Below are 17,859 nucleotides of genomic sequence, written 5' to 3' on the forward strand. Positions count from 1 at the left end.
TCCAGAGAAGGGTGACAAAGCTGGTGAGGGGTCTGGAGAATAAGTCTTATGAGGAGAGGCTGAGGGAGCTGGGGGTGTTCAGCCCGGAGAAGAGGAGGCTGAGGGGAGACCTTCTTGCTCTCTCCAACTCCCTGAAAGGAGGGTGTAGAGAGGTGGGGGTCAGTCTCTTCTCCCAAGTCACAGGCGACAGGACGAGAGGAAATGGCCTCAAGTTGCGCCAGGGGAGGTTCAGGCTGGATATTAGGAAAAATGTTTTCACTGAAAGGGTTCTCAGCCATTGGAATGGGCTGCCCAGGGAGGTGGTTGAGGCCCCATCCCTGGAGGTGTTCAAAAGAGGGGTTGATGTGGTGCTGGGAGATAGGGTTTAGTGATGGTGTTGCTTTTTGTTTGTTGTGTGGGTGTCTATTTTTGTCAGGTTGACGGTTGGACAAGATGATCTTTAAGGTCCCTTCCAACCTAGAAGATTCTGTGATTCTGTGGGTCACACACATTCCATGGCATCGATCATCACCTTTCTTCTCTGGGCTCCCCAAATCCCCTGAGCAGGCCCAGCCCAGAGCCTGGAAATAAATGTTCTGCCCCAAAATGGGAGCATCTTGTGGCCACAGCTCCTCCGTCAGTGGCCATTTGGGATGAAGATTCCAGGTGTGCAGGGTCTGGGCCGGCTGGAAGGAGTAAAGTCAGGGAGCCATGGGTAAGAATGACCTTCGTTACTGAAATACTTTGGTTTTTTTGTGCTGTAGCAATGTGTTTATTCAGACACAAAGCATAAACATTGCTTTGTTGTCCTTACAGCACATCGATTTCTAGCAGGGATAGGGAAAACCCCCTGCTCATCTGAACACCCCGCCCCAGACCCGCCAATTTTTGCAGGATTTTGAGGGTGAATCTGCTGGATCCCCTTCTGCACCGAAGGGATTTGTCTCTGTGAATACATTCAGACCATCCACCACGACCCTGGTGTCTCTGGTGCCCGTCTCATAGTTGTGGGGGGAGGTGGGTTTGTGACGCAGTCGGTCGAGGACACGACGTGGGGTGGGCTGGGAAGGAAATTCTGCAGACAACAGCACAATGTGGGTTTGTGACGCAGTGGGTCGAGGACACGATGTGGGGTGGGCTGGGAAGGAAATTCTGCAGAGACCAGCACATTTGGTGGAAATACTGTACTGGCTTAAAAAAAAAATTAATCAGAGATCTTGCTTTATATTTTCTGAAGAATTTTAATTGCAGAGTATTTTATTGACAACAGCACATTTGGTGGAAATACTGTACTGGCTTAAAAAAAAAATTAATCAGAGATCTTGCTTTATATTTTCTGAAGAATTTTAATTGCAGAGTATTTTATTTCATTTATATATATATATGCAGATAAATGGGTGGCTGGAGCTTGCACTCTGCCTGAGAGCCCTGAGTTGGTGGCTCCTGTGAGGAACGATGGGGTGATGCCTCCTCGGAGCCCGATGGACCCCGGGGTGGGATCTCTCTGGCTGTGCCAGGGTGGGATTTTAACATTTGCATCCCATTATGTCGAGGTGCAGGGTCTGGCGTGTTCTTCAGGAAGGTCACTCATGGAGATGCCGTGCCAGGGAGCGGAGTCTCAGCGGAGGCCGGGCTATTGTGATATTGGATTTTGTGCAGCAATTAGGCAGAAATCAAAAAGAGGTATTTTTGGAGCCTCCTGGCTCACGTAGAAGCTGCTTCCCCTGCTGCTGCTGCTGCCGGCATCGCTAAAAACCATGGAGTTGGGTCGGGAACCGAGGGGTGCGGCGGTGGATTCTGGGAGAATTTATTTGCAGTGTAAACATGGTGGTTAGGAGTCATTAATATGACATTCACACAACTCTAATAAAGTACATAACACGGAGATCTGGCACCGCTGCAATACCCGGAGGACATTAAGTATGAGTCTTAAAACCAAGAGTATTGGAAACAAGATATTTTTACGTCTCGTTTGGGAGTAATATAATTGCATTTTGTGGCTCTAGCAGATGCTTGGGCCAGCTGGTTGGAGAGCATTGTGGATTTTTTTAGCTTTGGTACTATACAGCTACAGCCCTTATATAGAGCTATCTTTAAAAAAAATAATAATAAAAATCACCTCCTGGTGGAAAGGTCCATTTCTCACATGTTTGGTACCATCGCAATGGCACACTCTGTGGGCACTGGTGTTGCAGCAGCTCTGGAGATGAAACTTCTCGTGGGTTTTGGGTCTAATTTGAGGCACTTGAGGATTCAAGGCAGCTTCACTGACCTTTTTGTTGAGCCTTTGCTGTTGCAGGTCCCTCTCTGAGAAGGGAGACTCCAGACCTGCTGGGGGGGCAGTTTTTGGAAGAGAACCATCAAAACCCCCTCTACTACTGGAAAGAGTCCAGCGTAGGGCTACAAAGATGATTCAAGGACTGGAGCATCTCCCTTACGAGGAGAGGCTGAAAGAGCTGGGACTCTTTAGTCTGGAGAAGAGAAGGCTGAGGGGAGACCTTATTAATGCCTACAAGTATCTCAAGGGCGGGCTGAGGGAGGAGGGAACCAGACTCTTTTCAGTAGTTGCCAGTGAGAGGACGAGGGGCAACGGGCACAAGTTGGAACATAAAGGGTTTCACTTGAATATGAGGAAGAACTTTTTCACGGTGAGGGTGACAGAGCCCTGGAACAGGCTGCCCAGGGAGGGTGTGGAGTCCCCTTCTTTGGAGATTTTCAAGGACCCACCTGGATGCAGTCCTTAGTGGCATGATCTGACATGCTCTGGGTGGTCCTGCTTTAGCAGGGGGGTTGGACGAGATGATCTCTATGGTCCCTTCCAACTCTAAAAATTCAGTGAAATTCAGTGAATTCTCAATGTATCTTGGTGGGGATAAGAAGCTTGTTTCCAGCAGGCTATGGGCTGCAGCCCCGGGGTCCTTGGCCATCTCTGGGTGTTGGGACATTGCTGGTGTGGTGATGGCAGCCGTCGTGGTCAGGGATGGTCGCTGGTCCCACATCTCCTCCAGTGTGGGTCGCCTCGGCCTCACCGGGGCTGCAGAGGATGCTCGGTGGGTTTGTGGCCCCACAGCCACTGTGGGAATTGATGGGTGGCCATCCCACCTCCATCAGGCACGTGAGCCAGCACCGGTGTGAATTATCTCGCCGGCGCCGATAATTTCCTGCGAACAAATCGGTTCTGATCTGGAAGTAATCGCCCGTATCATTCCTGCAAGTGGGAGCGATGACTTATGTTGATGTCACCCGCTGGCTTTTTATGGCAGCGATTAATAATTCAGTAATTCTCTCCGCAGTGATGCTGTTCTATTTATAAATATTTAATTTAGCTTCCCCTTGTCCGCCTTGTCGCTGCCCTCCCCTTTGCCTCCTGACGTAACGCCGGGCTCGCGGCGACGCTGCGGCCACCGAAGCTACTGGCAAATTGTCTGTGCTGGAAAATGTTAATGCCTGCCCTCATTTGCATCTCTTCGTTGGGTTATTTAACTCTGGCTCTGGGGGTGTGATACCAACGTTGACCGAGGGCACTATTTCAGTCCAAACCTGATTTACGCCGCAGACCGATCCCGGGGCTGGCGGCTCCTTGTCTCTGTTGTTATAAAACTTCTCTGTTGTTATAAAACTTTCCCTTTTCCAACACAGCCATGCAAATAACTGTTTTTTTTTTTTCTTTCTGCGTTTCTCTTTCAGGAAATCGCAGCTTATTTAATAACGTTTGAAAAGCATGAAGAATGGCTAACAACTTCCCCTAAAACAAGGTAACGTTGCTCGTGCTTCAAGCCCGTTGACTCGCTGATCAATGCCTTGGCCACCGAGTGAAAACTCCCAGTCACGCTTGATGGCTTGTGACACCAAACTCCCCTTAATTGAACTTAATGAGCATTTTATCGAATGAAATCAGATTGATTAAAAACAGGACAGCTGCGATCTTGACAGGTTAAAGTTTTAACCCGATGGTTCGGGATTTAATTGCGCACCTTCGGATGCGCGGGTCGGGAAGTGTTGATCTTGACGGTGCTCCTTCCAAATTTAAATACATAAAGAAGCGTGAGGCCCTCCCCAGTGCTCTCCCTGTCCCACGTGCAGGCACGGGGATTGTTTGCCTTTTGGTGTTTTTCTTGCTGGGGTTAAGCGTTTGACGGTGAGGAGATCCCAAAAAGCTGCATTCACAGACGTGTTTGCAGTTTGTCGTTCAGTCAATGTCATGTCTTCTTCACGCTGCCGTAAATGTTTAACTCCCCTGGGAACCCCCACGTGAAGTTTTGGGTGTTTTCCTGCTCTTTGGGCTGTGTTCAGGCTCGTGAGGTTTCCATACCTCTCACCAGCGCAAAGGGCTGCTGTTTTCCAATCCTGTGGGTGGTTTTTCTTTTTCCTTTTTTTTTTCCTCTTCCCCCAATCCACCCCTTTCCTATTAAAATGGGTGGGTTTATAGGAGGGAGCCTGGTAGGACCAAGGGCTGCACCAAGATGGGGGGAAAAGCCCTTTTTTTTTTTTTTTTTTTTTTTTTTTTTTAGCATCCTGCATCCCATTGCCATTGGTAGGCAGGGATGCTCTGGGGGCTCACCTTGGTGGGTTGGGCATCCCCTCCCTCAGCATTTCGCAGGGGTGGGACACCAGGAGCAGTTCTGACCCTGATGAACAGCGCAGATGAGTTCTCCGAGGAGGGGACAGAGGCAGGCAGGGCAGCAGGACCTGCTGTCCCTGAGATACAAGAGCTGTGTCACTGCAGGATTTGGTTTTTCCCCAGCTGCTCTGTAGTTTTTGTGGCATCTTCAAGTAACGCATTTGCTTGTTGTGTTAAATGTCTGTGACACCCAGACAGGGAGAGGTTTGAAGCCCAATTGGTGTCTCAAAGGGCTCCCTAAGAGCCAGAGATGCCACCGTGGCTGGAGAGCCCTTGGATGGACCTTCCCTGGCTGTGGTGAGCCCTAAATGCTTTGTCTCACTCCCCTTCTTGGCTGTAGGACAGCAGGTAATACTGAAATATTAGAGAAGGCTTTTTTTTTTTCTGACCTGGTAATCCAAGTTCCAGAATTAATGCAAAATAATTTTGTGCTGAACCTTTGCCCGATAAGCCTATTAAGTGGTCAGAAAACTTATTAACTAGCCTGGGTATACATGGCGTCATTAAAGATAGGAGATTATAAATGTTTTTGTAGCAGTGTCTTTATGATTTTAAGAGTTTGGTTTGCTAAAGGCGATGTACGAAAATAATTTTCTGATTAATATTACAATACCTTCCTCCTGTGTGCTTACACTTGAAAGGAATAATGTCCCAGGAGAAGGAAAGTTGTGATGGCTGTTCAAGGACCTTCTTAAATTGTTGAGTTAGTTTCCTTTCTTTTTTTTTTTTTTTAATACAAAAATTAATGGGAAGAGTGAAATGCTGAGTTCATACAATCAGGGCTCTCAGTATTACAGAATTAATGACATCGATCCGTCGCTGAACTGAAACACTCCCCGTTCTTTGTTTGCTGCTGTGGGTGCCGCTAATTTCATCTCAGAAAATTAATAAAAATGAATTGCCCCACTGACACTTACGGAGTTCCTTAATAAGGTGATGTATTGTGTGACTGAGGAGCTGCTGCGGTGGCCGATGCCCTTCGGGAGCTGTTGGCCGATGGAAGAGGTGGGTGATGGGGTTTTGCTGTGATCCAGTTGAGGTTCCTGCAGAGGAGCTGGCCCAGCGTGGGGTCTTTGGCCTCGTTGGGTGACTGAGCAAGTGCAGGGCTGGTTTCCAGCCATTTCTGATCATCTTCATCCCTTCCTCATGAAGAAGTTTCCATCCTCAGGATGTGGTATGGTCAGATACTGCTTTATGGACAGATGGAGGAGGAACCCTCCCAGGGAGGTGGTTGAGGCACCATCCCTGGAGGTGTTCAAAAGACGGGTTGATGAAGTGCTGGGAGGTCTGGTTTAGTGATGATGCTCCTTGTTTGTTGTGTGGGTGTCTATTTTTGTCAGTCAGGTTGACGGTTGGACAAGATGATCTTTAAGGTCCCTTCCAACCTAGAAGATTCTGTGATTCTGTGACACCATTGTGGTAGCAGTAGAGGTGCTATGAGAAACCTTTCAGGTTCTCTAAAATTGCTTTTTTTTTTTTCCCCCCTCCCAAAAAACTTCTTGTTGAATGACTCTGGTTGATAAAATATGTTGATATAAATATGCTGGAATATTATTACAACAGTCTTTGGAGGGCTGCAGTTTATCACCATAAATTAACAAGTACACCTCGCGAGGCGTTGACCTTGATGTTTCCTTGAAATGGTGTTTGGTTACTTGATGATGTGCCAGATAATCCGCAGCGGGTTTTCCAGTCAGCGGGCGAACTGGGGGAGCTTTCTGCTAATGCAGCAAGGCTGGAGCCTCTGACATTTCCAAGTTTAAATGCAAATCATGACGACAGGAAAAAAAAAAATAAAAAATTACTTGACATTTGTATATCAAGTAGAACTTAATTGTTATTTACATTGGAATTTCAATGACGAAGCCAACTTTCTTAGTCCAGAAACGTTCTGCTGGATGAAGATACTCTGCTTATCTGTTCCTAAGCGCCTTCTGGAGTTATCACTTTTGGAGTATTTTAAAAATATGCTTGAACGATCCACTGTAGCCTCACCTGTGTCTCACAAGGCCGTGCCCAGAAGCTGTGAGGTTAGTTTTCCAGCTGGGAATGCAATTGGGATGCGTTGATGCCCCTTACTGCATTGCATTTGCATTTCTGCTGCGTGTACGGTGAAACCAGGGGGGTTTTGAGCACGGGTGCAGCCAGCACCGAGTCTCCTTTCTTCCTTGCAAAGCCCAAAAGATGAGTGTTTCTGGGGAAACGTTGCAGGAAGCCGGCGCTGTGATAAGCCCGGCGCTCGTACTAAAGCGCAAAGCGGCTGGGGAAATTCCCCAGATGCGGGTTTTTCAGCCCAGAACGAGCCGAAATGCCGTTTTTAGGCAGTGAGACTTGGCAGTGATTAATATTTCTGCGACTAAAAAAAGCTGGGCGGCAGCCTGCTCCGGCGAATCAATAGCGATTTACATACGCCGTCAGTATCCATTTGGGGTAATTCAGTTTTACTCCGGCTGCCTCCCGAGTTACTTTTAGCATTTTAATTTCCCTTCTCCTGGCTGCGGGGAAAACAAGCGTGGCTGTCGGTGTAATCGGCAGGGACAGGAGGCCGGGCAGCATTTCCCATGGATAAATCCCAACCTCATAAATCACCGAGGTTGTCGGGACCTGGGCTGTGAAACAGCAGCAGCAAAAACCAGCCGAGCCCCTTTGGTTCCTCTGGGAAGGGTGAGAAGGGCTCATCCCCCCCCTCAGAGCCCAGGACCAGGCTCTTTGCAGCCCCACGCCGATTTTGGGGAAGATGGACCCAGCTCAAGTCCTAAGGATGTGCCAAAAAAGCAGACAAAATGAGTAACCTGGCTTTATCTCACCGTAGACGCCGTGTCTCGGAGGAGGACGACTCTTCCACCATCTACTCACCTCAACCTTTGCTGATGCTGGCTGCTAAAACGGGACGCAGATTGTATTAGGCTGGTTAGAAATCACTTCCCCGGATCGAAAACGCCCTCGCAACAATCGTGGGTTTTTTCCTCTGTTACTTTTTGAGCCGTTTCTGCTGGCTCCGGAGTTTTTGAAATTTCCTGAGAAATTGAATTTGTTATGTTAAATGCGGGCTCGTGCCTGGGCTGGAGCAGAGGGTACCGGTCCGCAATGAGATTTAGAGGGAGCATGGCAGGAAAAACCAAATGCAATTATTGTTTCAGCAAAAGTGCCCTGGGGGGGTGGGGGATGTAAAAGTGAGAAGAAACGCACCCATCTCCCTGGGGAGCGTGGCCATGCGTGGCCAGCCCTGCTGATGGGGCAGGGATGGGGTCAGCATTGACCCTTCCCTTGGCCAAAGGGATGTGTTGGGCTCCAAACCCTCTCCGTGGTGAGGGGTGGGATGAGTGTGGTCCCCGCAGCCTCCCCCACCCCGGTCCCACTCCCCATCACCCACGGAGCAGACCCTGCTCCCTCCCTGTCCATCTTAAGGAACTTATTTATCTTGGCTATCTCTATCGGGGACTTCTTAAATATAAGTGAGGATCTTGCAGTGTATTAATTTTGTGTTAAATAATTGTCTCCCTGCGGAGCGTGGCTGTCTGTGGCCAGCCCTACTGATGGGGCAGGGATGGGGTCAGCATTGACCCTTCCCTTGGCCAAAGGGATGTGTTGGGCTCCAAACCCTCTCCGTGGTGAGGGGTGGGATGAGTGTGGTCCCCGCAGCCTCCCCCACCCCGGTCCCACTCCCCATCGCCCACGGAGCAGACCCTGCTCCCTCCCTGTCCATCTTAAGGAACTTATTTTTCTTGGCTATCTCTATCGGGGACTTCTTAAATATAAGTGAGGATCTTGCAGTGTATTAATTTTGTGTTAAATAATTAATAGTAAAAAATAATTGAATTATTCAATTTGCAGGTAAAAAATAGGGTAATAAATATTCATAACTTGTTGCGTTAGGGGAATTTCCATTTCCTATGTCATTAAAGTGAGATTAACTAAGGTTGGGTTTCAATGAAGATTGAAAACATTTGTGCTTTGGAATGAACACACTGTGTTGGGCCCTTGCCTGGTGGGGTGGCTCTCGGTGTGCCCGGTGCGGGGTCCGGCTCCATTGGGTGGGTGAGATGCTGCTGTTGGGAGGTGGTGGCACTCGAGGAGGCTCCATGCTGGGGAGAAGCTCCTCTGAGCTGGAGGTCATGAAAAGAGCTTGTGGTCGGTGGCAGAAGTTCTGTCCATCTCCCCTTTGGCTTCTTGCAAATGAAAAAAATACTCCTGAAACTCCATTTAGACTTTCAAGGCACGTTTTAAAGGTCCTTGCTTTCTCAGGCAGCTCGAACTCTCCACGGGATCCAGGACCATCATCCTCACCCAGGCATGGTGCTGAAATTTTGGGTTTTCTGGTGGTGCTGCTGGAAGCTCTGTTTACGTGTTTGGGTCGCGTATGACCTATTTTCCCTTCATCAAAGGCAATGTGTGTGCTGTCAGCTCTTTCTGGCTTGGGATGCTGCTTGACATAATCCCTGCTAAATGTGGCACATCTCTCTTTACACTTTAAAGATTTCATGACTCCCAACGCTTTCTCCTCACTGCTCTCAGTATTTCCTACTATTTTTTTTTCTTCCCTGAAGAGGATAAACAGTGCAGAGATGGCTTTAAGAAGCATTGATTTGTATAGATTTTTAGCTGCTGTGGTCCAGGGTGTTGAGATGCCAATAATTAATTCCTTTAACAGTTCACCCCATTCGTTTCAACGTGACCCAACAGCAGAATCTCTGGGAGCCTTCAGGATGCCCTGGCCCAGATCAGTTGACGGTCTTCAAGTATTTCATGTTTCCTTCCCTTCCCATGACAGATCCAGAAGCTGGTGCTCCTGGAGAGCTGGTTTCCCTTTGCATTTAGCCGGCAGCTCAGGAGAGATGCATCACTGTGGAAGACAGGAGTTGAAAGTATAGGAAGAAAGTTGTCCACGTTGGACAGCCAAGGGGAGATGTCCGTATATCCGTTATGGATGGTTCCACCTGGCACAGATGCTGAAGGTTGGCTCTTCCATCCTGCTCATCTCTCTGCAGGCCCCCCCTGTGTGCTCTCCAGGCTCCAACTTGGCCACACATCAGCTGGGTACAGTCTCAAAGGTGCTGGCTCCATCACTGGTCCATGTACGTGGGCATCTTCTCCTGCTTTGCGGGAGACAGCGGTGTTGGGGTGCAAAGGCTCCCGCTCCTCTTCACACAGAATCCTGCACCGTCTCCCCTTGGATAGGCAGAGAACCCTAGAAAACATGGAATTGTCAGAAAAAGCAATTATCTGATAATAAAGTGATTAAATTATTCGGCAAACTACTGTCTGCCCTCAGCGAGGCTTGGTGAGCTTTTCCCCGTCGATAGACGCCGCCAAGGAAAATACGTGGCATTCATTTTTGGACAAAACTGACATTCCAGTTTTGGGCAGGCTCTGACTTTTTCTAGGTTTATGGGATTGGGAGGTTGCTCAGCGTTTCAGAAGCTGCTCGGAAGGAGTGGGTCCCCCCTGGTGTTGATCCTGTGATGTGGGGCTGGGTGCCCAAGGAGAGAGGAGCTGCCTCTGTCCTGGAAAGAGCAGATGGAAGGTGAAAACGTGCCAGGAGAGATTTGGAATTGGGGCTCCTGGTGGCTGGGACCATCCCGTGTTTCCATGTGTTTTAGGCTTCCAGCAGAAGGGTGCTGAGAAGGAAGGGGGGGTCAGCGTAGAGGCTGTGGCAGGGCTAGGAGACTGGTATTTGTTCATCCTGCTTTAAACAGCAACAAAATTAAAGTCTTTCTCGTGTTTTTAAAGCCTTTTCAACTTAATTTATATTCCGGTATGGTAATGAACAAGCATCTTTTGTCCAGGAGGTGAGATATGCAAAAATAACCTTTAAGTTGCTCATAATTAACCTTTAATGATATTCTCTCATTTTTTTCCCCCAATATATTCTCTGCATCAAAAACAACGTACAGAAAAGACTGCTTGTTGCATCTTAATGGCCTGCAAATACCAGATGATTAAAAATAAACTATTTAGTGGGATTACTCGTCAACAAATGTTTTTTTTTGCCCTCTGGGAAACCTGGCCCTGGGGTTGGGGGTGTTGGGTTGGAGCAAGGCATCGGGCTCTCCCCGTCCTTGGCCGGGGTCCGGTGGAGGGGATGCCTTGTGTCCGGGGGTGGGTGCTTTCCCTGCCAGACAGGGATGGTTTATGGCAAATATGGCATGATTTACACTGCACATGGCTGTGTTGGCACCTGAATGCTAGAAATCTGGAGCTGGAAGGAGGGTTTTTGCACTCTGTGTTGTGCTGGGAGCTGGGTCTTGGAGGATGCTCCGAGTGGAAAAGTATGAATTGATTTGTGTAACAAACTACGTTTGTCAGGAGATGAGGTGCTGACTACAGAGGCTGATTTTTTTTTTTTATTATTACTACTTTTTCTTTTTTTTGGGTGCTGAATAGCAGCATCTGTAGGTGCTGAGCAGGCTTTTATCACGGTGTGGTGTGAAGAATGAGGTGCCAGGCTGTTGGCATCCTCAGCAGGCACACGTGCTGTTCCTGCCCCGGCTGCTGGGCTTGTGGTGCCCTTTGATTTCTCTGGAGGGGTTGGGGTCTTCCTGGATATTTACAGAAATGTGAAATTACTGCTTTTTTTATCCCCTCCCCAGAGGTTCTCTCCCTGGCACTAGGAGTTTCTACTTGGGTTTCTACTGGACCTAAACAGCAAAAAACCTTGGGGGTTACGAGGGTGCTGCTGGTGGCTCCTCCCTGTGTCTCTTTCTCTCTCCTCTTGGTTTTCCCAGCTCCTTGAGCTGGGATCGATCCTGAGGCTGAGATGGTTTTGGGGTTGTTTTTTTTTTTCAGTCCTGAGAAACACAGATTTACAAAAATCTGGCCAAGATTCTCCTGGAGTTACACTTGGTTTGCGTTCTTTCTATGTGCGCTGTAACAATACTTTAATATAATTAAATTTTAAATTCTGTGTAGAATCTGGTGGGTAGGCAGATGTACCGGTATGTTAAACTTTATGTCACTTAAAAATGGTTTTCAAGTACATCAGAGGGAGACCATCCAGCTGTAAAATTATCTGCTTTATGACACTGCGTCGCAGCTTTGGTCTTTTTGTTTTAATTAAAAATGTACCTTAAATCTCACACCCTCAGATAATTTCCACCGCGCCGTTTTGTTTCCTGTCATTTACTGACAATGTAAAACCACGTGGTCCTTCTGCCAGTTTTTGGTATGGTTTTCAGGAGGACAAAGTTTGCTAATTAGGATAAACACGTTCCCGTTTCCCTTAGCGGATTCGGTGCCGGCTCTAAATTGTTCAGCAAACAGTTTTTGCATAAATCGTGCCCTTTTTTAACAGTGCCACTGAGCAGGGGCTCATTGGTTTTTGAATTTAGGATATTAGAGATTTGGAGGATTTTATAATAGGGCTTGCTTCCTCCTCGCCCTCCGGTTTCACTCCCAGGCTTTTCTAAATGCTGCTCTGCTCGTTTTCTTCTTCTCTTCAATCCTCCCTCTCGTCTCCTCAAATTTAACAAAAGTCACATCCAAAGCCTGCGGTGCCATCGCACGGATCCTGGGTCTGAAGGGGGGGTTATATCTAATTTATTCTCTCCCCCTGCCCCTGCAGAACCCCCCCCTCCCCGTCTTGGTGAGATCTGGCAGCCGGGGCTGGGGGGGTCAGCTCTTGTGGGGGGGGGACGGGGTGATGGGGAAACCCAGCATCAGCCCCAGGGGATGCCGCAGGGTTGTACTGGTGTTAGAGGACTTACTGGTTTAGCTGGTGAGGAGCAATCTGGCAGCCGGGGCTGGGGGGCTCAGCTCTTGTGGGGGGACACGGGGCGATGGGGAAACCCAGTGTCAGCCCCAAGGGATGCCACAGGGTTGTACTGGTGTTGGAGGACTTACTGGTTTAGCTGGTGAGGAGCAACTGTTTCAGGCACTGGAGGAATTGTTGGAATTGGAAGAAAATCCCCAAGCACGAATTCTTGCTGTTTTGGTATTTTTGTGACCGGAGAGGAACCGTGCTGGGACCTCACCTGCTCCCCCGCTTCGGGGCAGCATCCTCTGAGAGCCAGGAAGCAGCACAGCAGAGTTATTGATCTTTGACCTGCCCATCGTTTGTTTGAGCTGTGTGTGTGATCAGAAACACAAGAAAAACATCTTTATTCCCCAAAGCGCAGGGGGCCCAAGTTTCTCCGGCAGCGCTTTGGGAACGGGGTACGGGAGCTCTTGGCTGCTTCTCCTGGGACTGGGAGATGCAGGGATGGACCTGGAGATGTACACGGCGTGTCGATCAGAGTTTTCCTACCCTCACTGAATTCTCTTTTAATTACTTTTTTGGTTTTGCTGCTGTTGGGCTGAGCTCCCCCAGAGGTTTGTGGTGCCGGGCTGGTCCCTGCTGGCTTTGCCGGGTCGAGTTTTTTTTTTTAAATCCTCACGTTTGCCTCTCGGAAGCAGCTAAATAAACAGATTTTTTTTCCCCATCATCTCCCTCCCCCGTAAGCAAACAGCAGCCTTTGTGAGTGTCACCGTCTCTTTTGGAGCTCTCTGCCGCTGCTGTCCCCACGGGAGCTCCCCTGGGCAGAGAAGGGGTCGGTGTCTCCGTTGTGCTGCTCCCGTTATGTTCCTGCTGAACGGCCTCCTGACGTTCAAACCAAACAGCAAACAGTGCATTTTAGGCTTTTTTTTTAATCTATTTTTAATGATTAATCCCGCTTTTCTCCTCTTTAGGAGCCGCTAATGGCGATGCAGTCTTTTGACAACTTCAAAAGAAGTCACATCTGAAGTCAAAATAAAAAAAAAAAAAATAAAAAACCCCAAACCCCGATTATTCTCAGGACTTTCTGAACTGTTACCAAATTTACTTGAGGTAGTTCAGTCTCTGCCTGCTCAGATGAAAGCAAAGCTGTGACGTACAGAGTATTATTGCTTTTCTCACTATTGTTGTTGTTAATCTCTCAGTTTAGTCCTTTCCTAAGCTGAAGGGTTTCTACCCCTTTAAAGGGCATTGGTGCACTCTCAGTGATATATAGAAAAGTAGGGATTTTTTTTTTTCCCTTCAGATTATGTAGTTTATATGGCAGCTAGTGTTTAATCTTAGTTTCTCCCTGGTATTAATCATAGTTTGGTGGAGGTTTAGAAAGTGAAAATCTTGCAGAGCGCAGACACAATTACAGCTGATGAGGGAGTTAGGGTAATTGGATGGAAACTCTGAGCCTGGCATGTTAGGAAAGCAGATTTTTGGGTGTGCTCGGGATGTGTCAGACACAGCTTGTGGGGGGGTGCTGGGGGAGGGCAGGGACCACATTCCTCGCAGGGGGAGGTGCCATTCCCAGTGATCCCATGGGAATTGTGAGGCACCCACGGAAAAGCTGCATCTCTGGGGGTCCCACCTGGATCACTCTTTAGGTCAGGAAAGATGACAGAGCCCCATAAATGTGTATTTTCCCCCAAAAGCTGCCGACCCAAAGTATTTAGGGCCCAAATATGCCCTAAAGGATTTAATGTAAACGGCAGGGGATGGGTACCGATCCCGGGAACACTCTGGGAGCGTCGGGATTGTCCTTCTCCATCCTCTATCAAGAGATTACATAGACTGTGAGAATAATGGGCATGTGGACATTGCTGCTACGGTAATTAGTTGTAAAATACCTCAGCTGCGAAGACAGCAAAGAAACCCAATCAAGGGACAAAAACGTCTGCTTTTCAGGTGAAAGTCTTCTGGCTTATATCAATTATATCAATTCAATTCAAGAAAGTATTCATGAGAGGGTCGTGTTTTGGTTTTTTGCTGAGTAAATAGCCGGAATGAAATTATAGTTAAATGTTCTAATTATTTCCAGAAACGTTGTGTATACACATATACAAGGCTCTGGGGTTTTTATTTATTTTTTTTTTAGTGCTTTTTTTAAACAAACAGAAAAGGTCACACCTGCCTTGGCAGCTTTTCTGGTGCCAGCGTGTGGGGAAGAGTCACTGCCCGACCCTTCTCTGTTGACCTGGGCTTGGAAAATAACAGAGGAAAGAGCAAAACAGGAGGGTTTTCACCAAAGGAAATTGGGCAAACGTTTACCCCTGGAGACGGCGGGAGCAGCTTTGCTGGGGGGTGACAGGAGTGATTTGGGCTGACGTAGATGGTCTCAAATCAGGGCAGGATAGAAAAAGGGATTTTCTGTTATCAAAAGTTAGTTGGGGCTAAATTAATCTGAAAATGTGTAATTTCATCTCAACTAAAAATACTGGCATGTAATTAAATTTGAAAGTAGGCTGAGCTGAGAGGGTGTAAGAAAAGATAAGCATCGGAAGAAGACAATAATTGAGTTTGTATTGTAAACACATTCCTGTAGGAATTTGGGATTTTTTTTAAGCTGCTTCATTATAAATTTTAAGTGGCGAGTGCTTAACAGCTTTGGCTCATTTTGGAGAAGTGTTTCACAATATTTGTTTGTGCTCTTTATTTGCAGGACTTTCTGTATTTGGGGTTAATTCTCTCTTCTTGTCTATTAGTTTATTAATAAGTTTGAAGGCGAATAAGGCTTAAAATTGGAAAAATGTGGTTTTTTATGTGAAACTGGTTGTTTTGAGGATTTGTGTAAGTTTTTTTTCATCTAATTTTTCTAATAATTGGATCTTTAATATATAAAATTGATAGATTAGCATCATTAAAACACTCGATGTATTAATTCTGGAGTGCGTCACGCTACGTATTGGGGAGAATAAATCACCCTTTTCCTGTGCAGGAGTCACTGGCTGGGTTCTCCAAGCCCAGGGGGTGGGAAGGGGAGTCGGGGGGGTTTTGGCATCCCCTCTGAGGTGCTGGTCACCAGCCCACATGTTGGGAGCTGGAGGTGAGGACTGTGTGCCAACTCAACATTGGGATAAAACTGTGGAACTCTGTTTCGAGGACTTCAGCCCAAAAAGTGGGAGGACCTCTACAATTAGGAGATTGAGATTCATTTTCCTGGTGTGGGCATCTTTGCGCAGCGAGTGTTGGACGAGGGGTGGAGGAAACTGGTGCTGTCTTGCTCTTGGTTTGGTCCAGAGCAAGGGGAAGGGAGGTGCTGAGGGAGCCGCCATGTGTCTCCTTGGGGTGATAATGGCTCATTTAATGACTCTTTTGTGCTGGTGCACAATCTGCTTGGTGCCGGTGCCTTACGTTACAGCGCTCCTTCCTTTTTTTGCAAAGGTTTGCAAGGGAGATGCAAAAATGTTTCCTTCCCATTTACTCAAAAAATGCTTTACCCTTAATTCTGAAAAATTACTTTGCGGATCTTCATATTTCACAGACCATAACTAGATTACTACCTTTTACTGGAATACTTTGTGTTAATGAAGACCGATTGGGATTACATAATAGATTTCCTCTAAAGAAGGCATTATGTGGTTATTTTTTACTGTCTGGCATTCTAGTTAATTGCCTTGTCATCATTAATTGATGGGACTAAATTGATATAAATAAATAGATTATATTCCTGAGGTTAATTTGAAAGAGAGGAGGGGCTTAAGCCAGGTTGCTGCCGGGTGTTTAAGCACGTGCCTCGAATGCAGCCTGCAATGGGTGACCCTTGAAGGGGGAGGATGGTCACCTCTTGTGTCAAAAGCACTGACCGTGTGGACCTTTTTTTTACTGTGATTTTTTTGATTGGCTCTAAAAATAAAGAGAGTTGTTAATGGTTGAATTAATTAGGCTGAGTAACCGTGATACACCACAGTGAAGAAGTTCTCCCTACACATCCCATACACTTGGTGTGTGCTCAGCACCTTTCCTGCAGCCCCTGCCCTCACTCTACAGTGTCTTTAGGGGTCAGTCCTCACCATGTGCTGGAGCAAAGTTTGGGGGTTGATTCCCATCAGAGCATCACCGGGTCTTCCACCTGGAGCACCGGTTCCTTGGGCGGTCCCGGTGCTGCTGCACATCCCGGGTCCCTCTGGGTGCCCGGAGCACACCGGGGTCTGCCGTCGCTGTTCTGCCAGCTGTTTTGCTGGCTGCAGTGTTGGAAGTTCATCAGCTGTCGAACTGCAATTCCCTTTTGAAGTGGTTCTCAATTAAAATTTATAATTAATGAGTTGTTATTCAATTTTCAAATATTTACGGATTTTTATAGTGTCTTAAGTCGTCAGCCAAGCTCCGCGCTGCAGCTGAGAGAGAACCAGAAACCTTTTCCCTTCCTCTTGGTGCTTTTGGAGCATGGCACAGACCTCCTCTCTGCTCCCATCCCCTCCGAGGTTCTCCTGATCCCGGCAAACCCCACGCAGCTCCCTCCTGCCAGAGTCCCAGGAAACGGGCATCAATGGCATCCTCCGGAATACACTATTTTAGACAAAACTGAGGTACGGCCCTATTTGGTTGGGGAAAACCTTGTTAGCCTTAAGCCGCTGGGTGCAGTGAGCAGGGATGTTGAATTGGAAGTAAATTAACCAAATAAACAGAATTTTTTCCCTATTGTCTCCCTCCCCCACAAGCAAACAGCAGCCTTTGTGAGTGTCACCGCTGCGCTGGAAGTGACTTTGCTTTAAGGTTCTCACCGGCCTTTGGTAGAGCCATAACCAAAATAATCCCCGCAGAATGAGGCCACCAAAGAAGGTTTTTAAAAGTGAAGGGGACCTCCAGGTCCCTGCTGTGAGGAGTTGTTCCCATGGGGGGCACAGGGCAGTGGGTTGGGAGCCCCCGGGGTGTGTGTAGGTGTGTATGTGTTACACACCAACGTACGGATCCTTCCCTGCGCCCAGACACACCATGATTAATCTGAAAAACAGTTTAAAGCATTCATGAGTTGTAAGAACTAATTCCCAATAAATCAAGCGGCATCCCCGTGGGAGTAAGGAAGAGAAATAAATGAGGGCTAAAGAAATTGATAAAGATCCTTGAGCAATAAAGAGACGAACACCAGTTCTTTTAAAATTATATTTAAATGAACAAAGTTGATTTAACTGTCTTTTTTCATGCCTTGTACTAAGATTTAGGTCTATAGCATGTCATTATATCAAGGAATAATTTGCCAAAAGACTTTTTAGCATTTCGTGTGCATTCCACTTAATGACAATTTTAATATTCTAGCTTGGGTCCTGTATCGTTATGAGGAGGTTTCAATTGCTCGGCATACTGAGGAGTTCATAAAGACTGTGTCTAATTTCTTTTTCAAATCTGGTATGGAGTTCGGGACCATCAGCACGTGAATTACCGTGTTATTCAGTGGAATTGTTGGGAATGCTGTCATTAGCTGCTTGAAGGAACTTTTTGGGTGCAGGACAAGGGGGTTTCCAGGGCTGTTCTTCCCTGGGACATGGTGGTCGCCCACCCCATGGGCTGTGCATGGGGTGTTTCT

At 47.4% G+C, this 17,859-nt stretch overlaps 1 protein-coding gene across 4 annotated transcripts in view; it reads left to right on the forward strand.

The window, feature by feature from the left end:
• Positions 1 to 17,859, forward strand: part of CAMTA1 (calmodulin binding transcription activator 1) — a 361,470-nt gene that overhangs the window by 99,415 nt on the left and 244,196 nt on the right. For all 4 annotated transcript variants that reach the window (XM_014952061.1, XM_014952063.1, XM_014952062.1 and 1 more), the window contains exon 3: positions 3,667 to 3,734. In XM_014952061.1, coding sequence (XP_014807547.1) covers positions 3,667 to 3,734 — 68 coding nt within the window. The remainder of the gene's footprint in view (positions 1 to 3,666; positions 3,735 to 17,859) is intronic.

This window comes from Calidris pugnax, unplaced genomic scaffold (assembly GCF_001431845.1).
Source record: "Calidris pugnax isolate Ruff unplaced genomic scaffold, ASM143184v1 scaffold161, whole genome shotgun sequence".
Taxonomy (NCBI): domain Eukaryota; kingdom Metazoa; phylum Chordata; class Aves; order Charadriiformes; family Scolopacidae; genus Calidris; species Calidris pugnax.